The sequence below is a fragment of the Octopus sinensis genome, linkage group LG6 (assembly GCF_006345805.1).
Source record: "Octopus sinensis linkage group LG6, ASM634580v1, whole genome shotgun sequence".
Lineage (NCBI taxonomy): Eukaryota > Metazoa > Mollusca > Cephalopoda > Octopoda > Octopodidae > Octopus > Octopus sinensis.
In genome coordinates, this window is record NC_043002.1 from 111502031 (window position 1) to 111520172 (window position 18142).

Sequence of the window (18142 nt, forward strand, 5' to 3'; positions counted from 1 at the left end):
GTTTTTCTTATCGTTTTTTTCTTTACATTTTTTTAAAAACATTGTATCAACGAAGAGTAAAAATATGTTCAGGTATTTATATAGGTATTTCTTTCTCTCCTAAATTACCTCACCGTAGAGCATAAATTTTATTTCCAATTTTGTTTAATGATGGTTCTCCACCCCCCTTCACACTGATTTTCTTTTATCTTATTGTCTTTTACTACAAATAAACAATTGTGTTTGTATATCCCTGTAAAAACATAACTGCATATATATTATGTGTACCTGCATGAGTGTGTGTGTGTGTGTATATATATATTTTAATTCCAAGAAAGTATGTATATTCTTGTAATTGTCATTTTAGTAAATAAATAAATTGACATAATGTCTAAAAGTTGATGGACCACTTATTGATCCCTTTCATTTTCTTATTGCTCTGTCTCTCTCTCTCTCTCTCTATATATATATATATATATATATATATATATATATATATATAGCCACGCCTGGCCCCCGTGCCGGTGGCACATAAAAAGCACCATCCGATCGTGGCCGTTTGCCAGACTCGTCTGGTACCTGTGCCGGTGGCACGTAAAAAGCACCCACTACACTCACGGAGTGGTTGGCGTTAGGAAGGGCATCCAGCCGTAGAAACATTGCCAGATCAAACTGAGCCTGGTGCAGCCTTCTGGCTTCCCAGACCCCAGTTGAACTGTCCAACCCATGCCAGCATGGAAAGCGGACGCTAAACGATGATGATGATGATATATATATATAATATATATATATATATAATATATATATATATAATATATATATATATATAGAGAGAGAGAGAGAATTTCCTCATTTAACACCCCTCCTCTATACTGGCCTGCGTTGGATGGTTTGACAGGATTCAAGTTGCGGGGCTGCATTGTTCTCCCATGCAAATGCTTTGGCTTACTGTTGATGATTGGATACCCTTACTAACACCAATCACTTCACAGGATGTACTGAGTGCTTTTTCTTGTGGTACCTGTACAGGTACGATCACCTTGCAACTTGCCTAAAGTGGCCCTTATAACTAAAGGAGATTGATGAGAGGGTGAAGCATGAAGAGCGGAACCGATTTATAGTTGTGAGTGTGATAGTGGAGAGAGCACTATAGGGGCAGGGAGTGTAGAAGGGATAAAGGAAAAGGAAGGGATTAGTATTGAGGTTAGTGAGAAAGGGAGTTAAAGAATGGTGAAGGTGGTAAAGCAGTTGTGTAGAAGGGGTTCAGACCATTAAGAGTCTATTTCTAATATGTTTATACTACTCATTGTTCCACTGCATTTACTATACCTATGTGGAGGCGCAATGGCCCAGTGGTTAGGGCAGTGGAGACGCGGTCATAGGATCGCGGTTTTGATTCCCAGAACGGGCGTTGTGAGTGTTTATTGAGCGAAAACACCTAAAAGCTTCACGAGGCTCCGGCAGGGGATGGTGGTGATCCCTGCTGTACTCTTTCACCACAACTTTCTCTCACTCTTACTTCCTGTTTCTGTTGTACCTGTATTTCAAAGGGCCGGCCTTGTCACTCTCTGTGTCACGCTGAATATCCCCGAGAACTACGTTAAGGGTACACGTGTCTGTGGAGTGCTCAGCCACTTACACGTTAATTTCACGAGCAGGCTGTTCCGTTGATTCGGATCAACCGGAACACCCGTCGTCGTAACCGATGGAGTGCTTCCATTTACTATACCTGTGATTCCACTATATCTCTTGTGTATTGATAGCTTATTGGGTACAGCGTATGGAGTTTATACCTACTCCTTTTCTGCATATCAAGCAAGGCCATTTCCCCAATGATAACTGGAGCCCGTCTTCTTTCCTTGTCTATTAACACCTTAGTCTTAGTTCACTTTGAGAATGCTTGGATTGTAGGTTTAGATTCCTTGCCTGAAATTTCTTCTAATTTCATTATAAACTAGCAGTATTGCCCGGCATTGCTCGGGTTTGTAAGGGAAATAACTATATAAGCATTTTTAGAGATGTAAAGTATAATAGCCATCTCAATATGGCTAACCACAAAGGGGGGGGTGTTACTGTAGCTTTTTACGTTCTGAGATTTAATAATAAATTTTTAGAGAGTTACTTCCCTTATATATGCCAAAAATGCATTAAAAATTGGAAAAATTGATGGTAAATTTTTTTTTAAATCGTAGACTCATCGTAGACGCGTGCTAATACCCAGAAGGGCTCGATATCAATCATGACTATAATATACCCGGTTTTGGTTAAACTGCACCGCAAAATGTGGGAGTAGTTAGGAATCTAAATCGTAGGAGACAGACAACACACAACCTCTCTTTTATATATAAAGATTAGCCATGTGAATTAGATCATTGACATATAAGAGTTCTTGTGGACAGTTGATCTTAAACTCATTTGTGATGGTGAGTAGAACTATGTTGAACAGATTAAATTCCTACTCAAATTCGCTCTGGACTCTCACTGCATCTTCATACACTGCTTATACAACTCTCACAATCCATTTGTCTACACCTAGTTTCTTCATGACCACCAAATTATTGAGTGCAACATTCGGTCAAACACTTTCTCTGAATGCCAAGGGTAGTTTGTTTACACTTAACTAAGTATTTCTCCTGCTGTTGTTTCACTAGAAAGATTGCATCTCTGTCAAACACAAAGCCAATATGCATGTAATCTAAGTTGACTATTTTGGATCATTTGAGTTAAGGATGAATTTATGAAACACTGGATATCATGGATATTATCTGATGAAGTGGAAAAATTGCAGGAAATAATTTCAAAATGTCTGGCTTTGATACTTTTGCCACAGGGTTAAAATAGCTTGGATACTTTACCTGAACATATGGATTCCAAGAGCTAAAAGACCAGCATCGATAATAGAGTGGAACAGAAGATAACCTGTTGTGGACTAATGAGGATGAAGCTACCAATACCTATTTCTTTATTACCCACAAGGGGCTAAACACAGAGGGGACAAACAAGGACAGACATAGGTATTAAGTTGATTACATCGACCCCAGTGCGTAACTGGTACTTAATTTATCGACCCTGAAAGGATGAAAGGCAAAGTCGACCTCGGTGGAATTTGAACTCACAACGTAACGCAGACGAAATACCGCTAAGCATTTCGCCCGGCATGCTAACGTTTCTGCCAGCTCGCCACCCACAAGGGGCTAAACACAGAGGGGACAAACAAGGACAGACATAGGTATTAAGTCGATTACATCGACCCCAGTGCGTAACTGGTACTTTATTTATCGACCCTGAAAGGATGAAAGGCAAAGTCGACCTCGGCGGAATTTGAACTCAGAACATAGCGGCAGACGAAATACCGCTCAGCATTTCGTCCGGCGTGCTAACGTTTCTGCCAGCTCGCCAGCTACCAATACCACTTCAAGTTTAGATGATGAGGATGAAAGATTGGATACCAATGATAAACTAAATCAAGAAAAATAGCTGGATATTATTTGGAGATGATAAATCAGACTTTGGTGGTTTTGAAATAATAAACTCTCTTTATGAAGAAAGACCTGTGCAGCCCTGCCTCCCCACTCAACAGCTTATATGCAAACATTACTGAGCAAAAGCAGAACCCACCATTGTTTGTGTTTTAGTATTTGAGTTTTTGTGTTTTATGTCTTCTAACTTTTGTAGTAATATACATGCAGTCTCATTATATAAAAAGATAAAATATATTAATGATTTTTAGCTATGAAAATTGGGGGTCACATATTTGAGGTCATATTGTGCTACTAAAGATCATAAGCCATCTGGTTTTTATCTATATCTAGGACTACATTAACTAAGATGCTGATCTTATTTTAGGGTTGATAGGGTGTAATATGAGGGAAATTTGGTTGCTATTTATTGCAAGTCAAGCAACCATATAGAGATTCTCTCAATGGCTTTTGGTTTGAATGTGTTTTCAAATGTTACATCCACTGTTGTCTTGTGCAAATTGTAAACTGAAATAGCCATGGCTAATTTGTAAATTATTTTTTTCTTGTGACAAACCCCTGCAATTTTCCTTTTTTTGTTTTATATTGCTACCTTAACAATCTGTACCAAATTTGTTCTTGGACAACTTAGCTTAACTAGTGGCTAAATGCAGATGTTTTAAGATAAATAAATAAAATGCACAATTCATAGACACACAAAAAATATGCGCACACATATGTAGTGGCTGATTTGTATGTTCTCTTGTTTGTTGAAATTGTCTACCAAATACCAAAGGTATATATACTGCTTATTAACTATCATAGTCCATCTCTCACAATACCACTGATGATGACTGCAGGTAAGTTGCCTATTTTGTGTAGGCAAATATACCCATCATGTCGTGTGTGTGTCATTTGCTGCCAACTCCTCACCTGTTTCCAAGTAAAGTTTTACACATGCACACAGACACACAGACACACACTGAGGTGTGGCTGTTTGGTTAAGAAGTTTGCTTCCCATCCACATGGTTTTAGGTTCAGTCCTACTGCATGGCTCCTTGGGCAAGTGTCTTCTGCTATAGCCCCAGGCTGTAGTAGAAGGCTTTTAACCTTTTCGTTACCGTATTTATTTTGAGATGCTCTGAGTTTCTTTCTATTATTTTAAATATAACAAAGAATTTAGTAAAATGATTTAGTTATCATTAAGCTAGTGTTAAGAACATAAATTGTGACTAAGGTTTGGTGGAAGATTTTAATTCAAAGCTTATGAAAATGAAACATTTGCAGTACAGATCCAGAGCCGGTTTCAGCCGGGTTGGTAATGAAAGGGTTAAGTGAATTTCATAGATGGAAGCTGATAGAAACACATTGTGTGTGTGTGTAAAGTCCATCTGTTTTTCGGCCTAATCAGTTTAACTGCCCAGTCTATTTCTAGCTGTGTTTCTGTTTATATGTCAGCTTGGCTTTCTCAGTGCAACTGAGTGTCTTGTATGTCTGACTGGACATATAATTCTGTGCGATTGTTTTTCTGCCTGCTTATTTGGATGTGCTTCTGTGGCTCTTACATGTTTGTTTGCTTGTTCTATGTCTCTGTTATGTACATGTGTGAAGTTTTGTTGGTGTCCATAACCTTTTTAAGAACACCTAAAGCTCCACGAGGCTCCGGCAGGGGATGGTGGTGATCCCTGCTGTACTCTTTCACCATAACTTTCTCTCACTCTTACTTCCTGTTTCTGTTGTACCCGTATTTCAAAGGGCCGGCCTTGTCACTCTCTGTGTCACGCTGAATATTCCCAAGAACTACGTTAAGGGTACACGTGTCTGTGGAGTGCTCAGCCACTTACACGTTAATTTCACGAGCAGGCTGGTCCGTTGATTTGGATCAACCGGAACCCTCGTCGTCGTAACCGACGGAGTGCTTCCGTCCCAGACAAACACATTCAGACATTGTCAGACTATTTGGTGTTCAACCACTGTATCCACAAATTAACTTATCTACACTTGATGTTTTATGTATGTGAATCCTCTCACGTCTCCTCTCCTCCCTCCTCCTCCTCGTCTCTGCGGCTTGCATGCTTCCATGACACATTAAACCAAATTTGATGAATTGCATGAAAAAAGACAATATCTTGATAGGCCTCATGAAATATGGTTGTTCTGGGTGCCAGACTGTATGAATAAAATTTCTGGACAGGTTTATTTATGAAACAATTTTTTTTTCTTCCGAGTGGGCATACAGGGAATAGCACCTCTCTTCATAATAGTATTCAAAATCAGTGAGGTGTATAATTTACTGCTGGTGATGATGATGATGATTAGAAGTTAGAGGAAAGGTTTTTCAAAAATAAATAAATAGGAGTGGCTGTGTGGTGAGTAGCTTGCTAACCAACCACATGGCTCCGGGTTCAGTCCCACTGCGTGGCATCTTGGGCATGTGTCTTCTGCTATAGCCCCGGGCCGGCCAATGCCTTGTGAGTGGATTTGGTAGACGGAAACTGAAAGAAGCCTGTCGTATATATGTATATATATATATATATGTGTTTGTGTGTCTGTGTTTGTCCCCGTAGCATTGCTTGACAACCGATGCTTGTGTGTTTACGTCCCCGTCACTTAGCGGTTCGGCAAAAGAGATCGATAGAATAAGTACTGGGCTTACAAAGAATAAGTCCCGGAGTCGATTTGCTCGACTAAAGGCGGTGCTCCAGCGTGGCCACAGTCAAATGACTGAAACAAGTAAAAGAGTAAAGAGTAAATGTCTTGTAGACTGCAATAAGCTATACAGGGGATCCAGTTTCAGAAATAAATTGCACCTGGAATAAAATTCCAAGACTATTATAGGTAATTTCTTTCCCTTTGACATGGTGACTATTTCAGATGAACCAAGGCAATGTAGAATAACACATCCTCAGAAACTCAGCAAACCACCCTCAATGGATTTGAACTGGTGATCCCATAGGCAGGTAGTTAATTACTTATCCACTTGACTATTCTGCTTTTATGTTCTAGAAAAGTATTGCTGCTAATTAATGCAAGGTTAAAAGTTACCTCCTCTAACTAGTAAATAATTGGAATTCTTAATAAAATTTATTTAAAACTAGCAGTATCGCCCGGCGTTGCTCGGGTTTGTAAGGGAAATAACTATATAAGCATTTTTAGAGAGTTATAGCCAAAAAATAGCAAAAAAATACATTAAAAATGGAAAAAATATGATGGTAAATTTTTTTTTAAATCGTTGACTCATCGTAGACATTTTTAGAGAGTTACTTCCCTTTAAAAAAATATGCATGAAAATGGAAAAAATGATGGTAAATTATTTTTAAAATCGTAGACTCATCGTAGACATGTGCTAATACCCAGAAGGGCTTGATATGAATCACGACTATAAGATACCCGGTTTTGGTTAAACTGCACCGCAAAATGTGGGAGTAGTTAGGAATCTAAATCGAAGGGGACAGACACTCACACAACTACAGTTTTATATATATAGATATAATCAGATGTATAGAAGAATGAAAGAATATTCCATAAAAACATTCTTATTTCTTTTTGTGTTCACATGGACAGCAGGAATACAAACTTGTCTTTAAAATGTCAGCTTGAAGTTGATCCTTAATAAATTGGCTCCAACTCTTTTGCATAGTCTGAATCTATAGTTGTTCTTTTGTCGTAAGATATCATAGTGTATAGTGGTCGAGACATTTATTTCTCTATTGGTGAATTTACTTAGCTCTAATTGCCTGCTGCTGCTGGCTACTATAGTGTACCACTGTAATTAATGAGGTTTGTTAGCTTGCAGTAATAAATTCAATCTCATCCACTATCATTACAGGATTGGAAAAATGCAATGGAAATCATACCATTCTCCTTCTTCTCAGTCGTTAGTCAAAGATACCTTAGACCCAGTAGGATTACAAGGTTACAATGAGTGTTAGTTTGTTGAGAGGGATGAGGTCTATAGCCTTTTTATAGAATAACTAGCAGTATCACCCGGCGTTGCTCGGTTTGTAAGGGAAATAACTATATAAGCATTTTTAGAGAGTTATAGCCAAAAAATAGCAAAAAAATACATTAAAAATGGAAAAAATATGATGGTAAATTTTTTTTTAAATCGTTGACTCATCGTAGACATTTTTAGAGAGTTACTTCCCTTTAAAAAAATATGCATGAAAATGGAAAAAATGATGGTAAATTATTTTTAAATCGTAGACTCATCGTAGACATGTGCTAATACCAGAAGGGCTTGATATGAATCACGACTATAAGATACCCGGTTTTGGTTAAACTGCACCGCAAAATGTGGGAGTAGTTAGGAATCTAAATCGAAGGGGACAGACACTCACACAACTACAGTTTTATATATATAGATATAATCAGATGTATAGAAGAATGAAAGAATATTCCATAAAAACATTCTTATTTCTTTTTGTGTTCACATGGACAGCAGGAATACAAACTTGTCTTTAAAATGTCAGCTTGAAGTTGATCCTTAATAAATTGGCTCCAACTCTTTTGCATAGTCTGAATCTATAGTTGTTCTTTTGTCGTAAGATATCATAGTGTATAGTGGTCGAGACATTTATTTCTCTATTGGTGAATTTACTTAGCTCTAATTGCCTGCTGCTGCTGGCTACTATAGTGTACCACTGTAATTAATGAGGTTTGTTAGCTTGCAGTAATAAATTCAATCTCATCCACTATCATTACAGGATTGGAAAAATGCAATGGAAATCATACCATTCTCCTTCTTCTCAGTCGTTAGTCAAAGATACCTTAGACCCAGTAGGATTACAAGGTTACAATGAGTGTTAGTTTGTTGAGAGGGATGAGGTCTATAGCCTTTTTATAGAATAACTAGCAGTATCACCCGGCGTTGCTCGGGTTTGTAAGGGAAATAACTATATAAGCATTTTTAGAGAGTTATAGCAAAAAAATAGCAAAAAAATGCATTAAAAATGGAAGAAAAATGATGGTAAATTTTTTTTAAATCGTTGACTCATCGTAGACATTTTTAGAGAGTTACTTCCCTTATATAATAGCGAGAAAATGCATTAAAATGCATTAAAATGGGAAAAAAATGATGGTAAATTTTTTTTTAAATCGTAGATTCATTGTAGACGCGCGCTAATACCCAGAAGGGCTCGATATGAATCACGACTATAAGATACCCGGTTTTGGTTAAACTGCACCGCAAAATGTGGGAGTAGTTAGGAATCTAAATCGTAGGAGACAGACACACAACCTTACTTTTATATATAAAGATTTAAAACAACGTGAATAAAGAAGCATTACATTTGATCTGAATGCTCATGGGTTAACTGTTCAGAATTTAAACTAGCCATATCTGACTAAATTATTCTACTCGTTTTATATTCAAACCGACCAGATCTGGCCTTTTATACCTAACCTAAAATGTCATTCTCAAAATAAAACTATTACATCATTTGAAATCTTGAATCTACATGACAATGGGTGATTAATTCAAGATATGTGAATAAACACACTTTAAATTTGACAGAATAATCTGAAGGCTAGAGGGTTTAATATAAAGCAGAATGGAGGCTAAGACAACAAGAGTTGATAGAAGGGGGAGAATTGTTATTTCATGGTTAATGGAAGTCTTAAATTTTGAGTATGATCTACGGCATCTCACTGGAAAATTATTTGTAGAATTTTATAATGAAAATTTATAGGAAACACAAATTGAATAACTTTACAACTTAAAAAAAAAAAACTATTTACAGTTTTGATTATTTTTAAATATGTAAAAAATAAACAAGAATAGAAATATAAAATATTCAAATTGTCCAATAAAGTCAACATAAGTAGTTCAGATAACTAAACATATATAGAACTGCTAACGTTTGATTCACTTTAAAACTGGTTAATATTTTGTTAAACATTTTTGTTTTGCATTTTTCAATGTTATAGTTAGGCCTTTTGCTTTTGTGACTGTCTTTTTGATTGATATCTCTTAAATTTCTCACTATTTTTCCAGTTTAATCTAATAAAGTTTTGCTTCCTCATTTTTTAGGTTTCCAACATGGCTGCTGACTTTGTTGGGGATCTGTTGGATGAAGTGGCTTTAGAAGGGTTAGATGGGACAACACTTAACACATTATGGATACGACTTAAAGACCGCCCAAACTTTGCTTTCAAAATAGACGATCAATCTAAAGAATTTATCTGGAATTCTTTAGTAATTCAAGATCAACTTCAGTTCTATGAACTCCCAACTGACCGCCTCCCACTTGTTACCATCAACCATTTTGATTACCAAGACCCTTCTACAGGTCAATGGATTGAAGCTGCCAAGATTGTCGACTGCTATCCTATTGAAGTAGTCAAAGATAACCCATGTGTCCAAGGTTCATGCTCCACTTATTCAACTCGATTAAATATCACAAATCAAATACGTTCAGATGATTACCAAAAGCTTTGTAGTTTAGAAGAAGCCGAAGCACTATGGGGCGAGAGAATGGTTATCGTTGCTTCTCAGAACTTACGAAGTATGTCTCTGTTTGGACCAGACAGAGACCCAAATATGAGGTTGCTGGATTTACCATATTGCATCTTAGAAAGAATTGGTCGTTCTCGTTACATTGGGGAACTCACTCGAGGACACAACAGTTTGGCTGTTTTTAGCGATTCGCCAAAACTTATGTTTCATTATTTTAAGTTACTAATACGTTTATCACTTGTCCGTAAGCAAGTATTTGCTATGACCAATGTTGTAAATAAACAGGTCCACACTAGATTATTACACCTACCTCGATTTTACTCTGAAAAGAAATCTCGGTACATGGTTCTACTAGAACGCCTCACCAGCTACTTGAAGACCAAATACAGCCACCAAGAAGAGGTTGCTATTTGTAAGGAAGATATCGGGATTGATGATCAGTCCTTCAAGAAGCTGTGTCGGGCTTCTACTAGATATGTGCGGATATTTAATATGAACTACAGAGATATGTATCCAGACTCGGAAGTTATTGAGAATGTGAAAAACAAAAAGTATAAGGAGAAAACAGTTCGTGTAATTCAGATGATAAGAGAGTATGGTGTCGAGGAAGATGAAGATGAAGAAGAAATAGAAAGTGACGAAGAGGGAGAAGATACTGCGACAGTGACTAAAGATGAAAAAAACAAATCAGAGCCAATAAAATTACTATGGGAAAGGCCTTTTATCCAACAAGCAAATGATTTACTTGAATGTGCTGGTCCTGGGGGCATGTCTCTTAAAGATATGATGAAGTGTATGAACATTTCAACTTTTGAAAGCCGTAGTGTCCTGAAGTATTTGACTCGGACCAAAGCATCTCACTCAGTTATGTTAGATGTTGGCAGACAGCGTAAAGCTATGTATATCTCCTATAAATTCGCCAACACCAGTAAATTACATATGGATTTAGAGAAAGAAAGAAACAAAATGGAACAGTTGATAAAGTCAACTCCCAAGCTTCCATTTAAGTCTACACCCCAGCAGAAGGGGTTAACATCTGAGGAGAAGAATAAAGATTCAGCCCCACACACTAATTCAAGTGGAACCAATCAACAAGATGCTACTGTTGATCCTGTAATGAATATGCAGGAAGAGGACGATACTAAAAAGCCACGCCTCACTTCAAAGGTCCTTCAGCGGACCAACTGGATCATTGAAGCTGTTCAAGAAGCTAAACTAGTTGATAAGACATTTGCTTTAAAGAATATGATTTTAAATAAAGAAAAAGCCATGGGCGAATCAACTCAAATTGACAAGAAATCTGTCGACCGTATCCTGCGACGTCTCCAAAAGAATGGACAAATCCGGTTAATAAAAACCATAATTAAAACTGATAATAAACAAAAAGAATTAACGTTCATTTGTGATCCCAGTATCACACCTGATCATCAAATAGTGAAGAGTGCTATAGAACAAGCTAAACTGAAATATTTTGGGGTTTGCAAAGAGCATTTACGTGAATCTGAGCGTATGAAGATGAACAGCCGTTTGCTTATGAAAGATATGCCTCCTAGTGTCCAAGATAGTGTGCGCAAACTGCATGACCACCGAAGCAAGATGAAAGCATGTGATATGCGTTATGATCCATCATATATGAGAAAGTATGGTGTCTTACCAAAGTTTCGTAAAGCTGAAACTGTCCACAAATTACTGTGGTACTTGATATATGCTAATAGAAACAAGACACCCATACCGAATGACCAAATTCGTAAAGATCCTGCTTTGGAGGTGAAAGCCGACCCTGATAGCGACATCACAACTACCACAACTTATGATTCACCTCAGGCTCTGATACCTGAGACTGATGTTGATGGTAATGTGGAGTGGAACATAAAATCAACTGAAAGTGTCCCTCCTGTGTATGTTGATGACAATTCATGGCGGCGTTATCTTGCTCCTTTGCCTCTACATTCTGGATTCCAGGTCGGCTGGTGTCTTATCAGTGACGTTTTGCTTTTGTTACCCCTACAGTTATTTTGTCAAATAGTCTCTCTTCCATACAAAATTAATGGTCTGAAAGAATTTCTTGCAGATCCTGTGAAACGCTACTATCCTATAACTTACCTGCCTTTTAAACTTACCCAGCAACTCCTCTATGCTCGTCGTTACATATTTACGTTTTATGAAGTTTGTACCTTACTCTGTCAAATGGGGTTACTCTCATTTGGAGATCAAGTCCTCAAAGAGAAAGACCAAGTGTTTATTTACCTTCACAAAAATGCTAAACTGGTTGATACGAAAAGTTCTGTTGTTGGCTACTGTCAGGTTCGCCCACCTGAAGGACAAACATTTCCAATTGAATCCTTTCATTTAGATAGCTGGGAAGTTCTTGAAAATTATTGGTTCTGTTTTAGAGTCACTGCATTGAATACTCCATTAGGAAGATATCACAAAGTGGTTGATGAAGTAAAATGGGAAGAAGAACATGGTGTAGCCCCAGTCTCTTATAGTTTGTCTGATGCTCAATCTGCAAAGACACCGGATACAGTTGTTGACAATGGTGCCATACCTGGTGATGGATTAGGTGCTGCCGGCTTCGACTCTTCTCTATTTTGCCATATCTCTCGGAATTGGTTTTGGTATGCTGAGACCAGTCAATGGAAGAATATTGTTAAAGAAAAAAGAGTAGATAAAAAATCTAGTGATGTAATCTCCCCCTTACATCCAACTATCTTTGAAGAGAATTCTCTTAGCCAGAGACTTCCTCGACTTTTTGGACCAAAAAGGAGACTGGCGCTTGATAAAAGTGATGAGGCTGCTGAAACTTTTGGGAAAAAAAATGCATCTGAAAACCCAAATGACAAAGAAGGAAAATCAAAATTTCCTTTGTCAAAAATTCCCAAACCAAAAAAACGGAAATTATTTGGTTATTTGAACAAAGGATTAAAAAAGAAAGCTCGTAAACGTACTGAGATTTATGATGAACGAGATAAATTAGCTTTAAAAAGTAAGACCAAGGAAAGAGTTGTTTGGTCACAGCAGGAAGACAGCTTTTTGCTTCTGTGCAAAGTTGCCAATCTTTTCATGGAAAATAGAAGACCCAACGTACTTAGTCGTATGATTGTTTCTTGGACCAAGATTCGAGATTTACTTATGGATAAATATCCAGATTATGCTAAAGATAAAACGTCAAAAGCATGTCAGCGAAGAGTATCATTTGTTCTGAAGAATCCTCAAACAGTTCTTAATGTTTCTGCATTTTTACAAGAAGCATTGCATGACTCCAAACTTATGGAAGATTTCGGTTACAAGAGATTTAAATATGTACAGGATGATGAAACTGACAAGATATTTGAGGATCTAGTAAACCGATTAATTGAGAAATTTTCTTCAGATAAATACACACAAAGATGTGATCTTCCAAATTCTCTGAATCAGCTTAACAATAACTACATTTTAACCCAAATTGGTAAATGGAAGAAGGTCTCTGAACCTAAAGATATTACTCGAGTGGATGATATCTATGCTACAGTCTTGCATAATATTATACACAGTTATCTATCATTGAATGATAAACAAGGCAGAGCCCATGAAATGTTCCGTTTATTTAACCAGTATCCAGAGAGCTTAATGAATGAAGTGTTTTCACAAATGCAGTCAGATCGTATGATCACTCGAGTTAAGAGAAAAGTAATTAAAAACAAACAGAAAGAGGCAGACCTTTCTTCCTTAAATACTCATCAACTGAGCCAAAAATACAATTATTATTTTATTAGTAGGTTTCCTCCTAATTTATTTTCTGACATCTTTGAGATGGTTGATTTGGTGGAATCTGCTTCAACTGAAGGTTACAATGTGTCTGATGTACCAAAAGGGGGATATGCAGCTTTTATAGTTTCCATTGTTGGCCTTCAATTAGCTAAGTTTGATGTAACAATACCTGATAAAATTATCGTCCTTGATCCCGAGGGATTGAAATCAAATCCTATTGGTCGAGGGAAAGTTCCAAAGACAAATGAACCTGAAGATGATTCTGTTGCTGAAGGAGATCTCCAGGTTTCCGAGAATTCTCCAAAGTCTCCTGCAAATGAATCTTCTACAGAATGTGAAAGTGTTTCTCAAGAAACCCAACAGAGTGGGCGGAAGAGGCCACGGGAAGACAGTGTAAACAAAGATCCTTTAACAGATGATGATTCTGGACCTAGTGCACCAAAAAGCAAGCCAATCCCTTCCAACACATCAAAACCTTTGGTAATCAGACCTCATCATTTGCCCAGGAAAACAAATGCTAGAGTTTCTCGTGTGACTCTGTCCCTTGCCCGATCTGAAAATATCACAGGTTTGAACCTGCGTGAATTAAACCCACAAGATAACTTTGTAATCAACAGTTGTGTTGTTAAAATAAGTCTTCTTAATTCTTTGTTACCTAAGTTTCATGGTAATACTGAAAAAGATGTTTTACTTGTGGAGTCTGCATCGTCATCAGGGGACATTTTATGGATCACCGAAAAAGTCTTTAAGAACATTATAAGGAAACAATATCAGTTAGTACCACAGCCAGAAGAAGTGTCTACAATTTGGGATAATCTTCAAAAGCAGACTAGTATGTCAGCTCGTGATATTGGTCTCCTACTGCAAATATTGAGTGTTATCGAAAGAGAGCAAAGCATGGGAATCCGAAAATATGATCTCCAGTATCATTTCCAAAATCGGTGGTTACAAGTCAAAAGGTGTGTGAATGTCCTTGAAAAACATCAGCTGATCCTAAAAGTTGGTGTCACAGTAGAACGTTACGTTTCTGTCAAATATTCACGTCCATGGATTATACATGCGTTTAAAAATACTCGTGGCCGATCAGATCAGAACAACATTGATGATTGCTTCTCTGATTTACTCTCTAGCCCAGAAGAGGAATACACCAAATCTTTCACATCTCTTGATGAATCAAATATTGCAGATTCTGGGGCATCAGCTTGTGACGCTGCTCTAAATGCATTGAAACAACTTGAAGCTGAATGCAATTCCAATTGCACCCTTAACCTTAGCTATCAGTCAACACCATCGTGTAGTTCAAACAGCAGTACATTTGGGTTGCCTAGCAACAACCGAATACCAGCTTGTACCTCTCAACCTCCAGAACAAGAATTTGACAATGGTGAAGATGATGATGTCATTTTACTTGATAATCCAAGCACAGCAGGTCATTTTTCAATGAGTAAGCGAGTTAAGAAGAAACCTGCCAGACTAGCATTGAATGAAGATTCTTCTTGTACAGCACCTTCATTGAGTACATACAAAAAAGTGCGTGTACTCTGCCGTCCATGGAGAAAGCCCGAAGGTTTGCTCAATAGAAATGTATTAAAAATGATGCTTGAATCACTTATGTTTTTCATCATGTCCAAGCCTGGAGTGTCTGAAGAAACAATTTTTGCCAAGTACAATCCTGTTTTGCAGCCAGTACCCATTAAGGAACTATTGGGACTTTTGGAAGATATTGGTTGTGTCTCAAAGACTATATTGAGGAAACCAAGGTGGATCTCAGTATTTAGCAAAACAAATTCCATTGAGGAAGTTGAAGAAGACCACGAAGGAGATGTTATTATGTATGATGTAACTTTGGAAGGGACTTTACGAATGGGACAATTCATGAGTCATTTGATGTCATCCAAAGTGTCACATTGATCTGTTACATAACTGATGACAGATTTCTATTTTTACCTCAATTCCATATGGTCCAAAAGAACTTCCCCACTCCCCATTAAAAAAAGAATGGAATTTAAAAAAAATCATATAAAAAAGAGAACTTCATTTGCTGCATTACTCCAATATTTGGATTTACACAAAAGAAAAAGAAAAGAAAAAAGTAATCTTCACTTGTTTTTGTCCATTATTTCATAAGAAAAAGAATCTTGTAGTTTTTAGGACCTGGTTTCTATGTATGCATGGCCTGACATATGTGGAAACAATACACCACAGTGGAAATACACAATTTTTCCTCAATTTCAAATCATTTCATTAACTTGTGACTCATCTGTGTATCAATATATAATTATTTAGATCATAAAACAGTAAATAAAAGCACTTGTTTCATTTTTTTTAATTACTCAAAAACAAATTTTTTATTTATCTGTCAGCAGTTAATGTATTCACAGTTTAATATTTGCTTTTGTTTCTGTTGATGTCTTGTATTTTGTCATAGTATGCTGTGGCATATGTCATTGAGGTAGCTCTAATTCTATAGTTGAATCTTAATGTCGTCTTCTCCAGACTCAATGCTGTAAACCAATAGAACCCTCATAAATTATACAGTACCCTCATTTTAACTCCAGACCAGTTCTGATTGACCACGCCTATGATCAAATGGTGTTCCAACCATGGCTATTCTGCTATTTTGTATATTAGGAACTACATTATCTTTATGTTGGTAGAGAATTATTTGAGGGATCATCATCATCATCATCATCGTTTAACGTCCGCTTTCCATGCTAGCATGGGTTGGACGGTTCAACTGGGGTCTGGGAAGCCCGAAGGCTGCACCAGGCCAGTCAGATCTGGCAGTGTTTCTACAGCTGGATGCCCTTCCTAACACCAACCACTCCGTGAGTGTAGTGGGTGCTTTTTATGTTCCACCGACACAGGTGCCAGACGAGGGTGGCGAACGGCCACGCTCGGATGGTGTTTTTCTATGTGCCACCGACACAGGTGCCAGACGAGGCTGGCGAACGGCCACGCTTGGATGGTGTTTTTTATGTGCCACCGACACAGGTGCCAGACGAGGCTGGCGAACGGCCACGCTTGGATGGTGTTTTTTATGTGCCACCGACACAGGTGCCAGACGAGGCTGGCGAACGGCCACGCTCGGATGGTGTTTTTTATGTGCCACCGACACAGGTGCCAGACGAGGCTGGCGAATTATTACTTGCAAGTTGAATAATTGTGTAGAGACTCCCTTTGCTTCACTTTGGTGCCAAATTAAAGCTAGGTTCATTGCTCTAGCAAGAAACGAATATCTAAGCCATGGACATATTTCAGTGTCTGAAGAAATTTAAATGGTTTAATCATTACCCCTTGAGAATTCAACCAGATTAAGACTAAGACTGTAACTGAATTAAATTTCAGTGTCTGATTTATGTTAGATTTGTGTGGTTGCTCTTTTTAATCATCAGCATCATCAATATTTTGCAGTTTATTTTTAACTAGCAGTATCGCCCGGCGTTGCTCGGGTTTGTAAGGGAAATAACTATATAAGCATTTTTAGAGATGTAAAGTATAATAGCCATCTCAATATGGCTAACCACAAAGGGGGGGGGTGTTACTGTAGCTTTTTACATTCTGAGATTTAATAATAAATTTTTAGATAGTTACTTCCCTTATATATGCCAAAAATGCATTAAAAATGTGAAAAATTGATGGTAAATTTTTTTTAAAATCGTAGACTCATCGTAGACGCGCGCTAATACCCAGAAGGGCTCGATATGAATCACGACTATAAAATACCTGGTTTTGGTTAAACTGCACCGCGAAATGTGGGAGTAGTTAGGAATCTAAATCGTAGGAGACAGACAGCACACAACCTCTCTTTTATATATAAAGATGCTAACAAGAGTTCAGTAAGTTTATATAGTTCTATGTGTTTCAGTCTGATGTCATCTTGTTAGTGAGGCCTAAAGTTGTTAGCTTTTCTTAATTTTCTAATAAGATTTTCCTTAGATCTCTGAGTCAAATCTCCTGTTTAGCTTCTTAATACCAACTGCCTAAGATTACCCATCATCATCATAGGATCCGTTTTTTTTTTTCCATGCTTCCATGAGTCAGATGGAATTCTGTGAGGAAGATTTTTTTTTGCTGCCAGATGCCCTTCTAATCACCATTTCCTTCTGAATAAGGTAATATTTCTCCATAGGAAGGCATCGTGCTGGCAGAATCATTACTGAGTTGAGCAAATTGCATAGCGGCATTTTGACTGTCTTTAGATTCTGATTTCAAATTCTGCAGGAGTCAGCTTCGCCTTTCATCCTTTTGGGGCCAATAAAATAAGTACCAGTTGAGCACTGGGGTTGATGTAATCAACTTGACCCCACCTTTGAAACTACTGGCCTTGTGCCAAAATTTGAATCCAATATTTTTCCATAGCCAGACATGGAATCATATAGAAGCTTGGAAACAAAGAACACTGCTTGTATGACAGTGATGCTTGTTTACAGCTTTCATGCGAAGTTAAGACAGGGAGACAGTAATGCATGCACACACACACGATAGGATTCTTTTA

At 37.6% G+C, this 18142-nt stretch overlaps 1 protein-coding gene across 3 annotated transcripts in view; it reads left to right on the plus strand.

Annotated features, from left to right (window-relative positions):
- The window catches only part of LOC115212961 (general transcription factor 3C polypeptide 1), a 39758-nt gene extending 23807 nt beyond the window's left edge, over window positions 1-15951 (plus strand). The window contains exons 2-3 of one of the 3 annotated variants that reach the window (XM_029781815.2): window positions 6312-6397; window positions 9469-15951. In XM_029781815.2, the coding sequence (XP_029637675.1) occupies window positions 9478-15555 (6078 nt within the window). In that variant the 5' untranslated portion in view covers window positions 6312-6397; window positions 9469-9477 and the 3' untranslated portion in view covers window positions 15556-15951. The remainder of the gene's footprint in view (window positions 1-6311; window positions 6398-9468) is intronic. The other 2 variants (XM_029781817.2, XM_029781816.2) reach the window with 2 other exon arrangements.
- Window positions 15952-18142: the final 2191 nt, after the last annotated feature.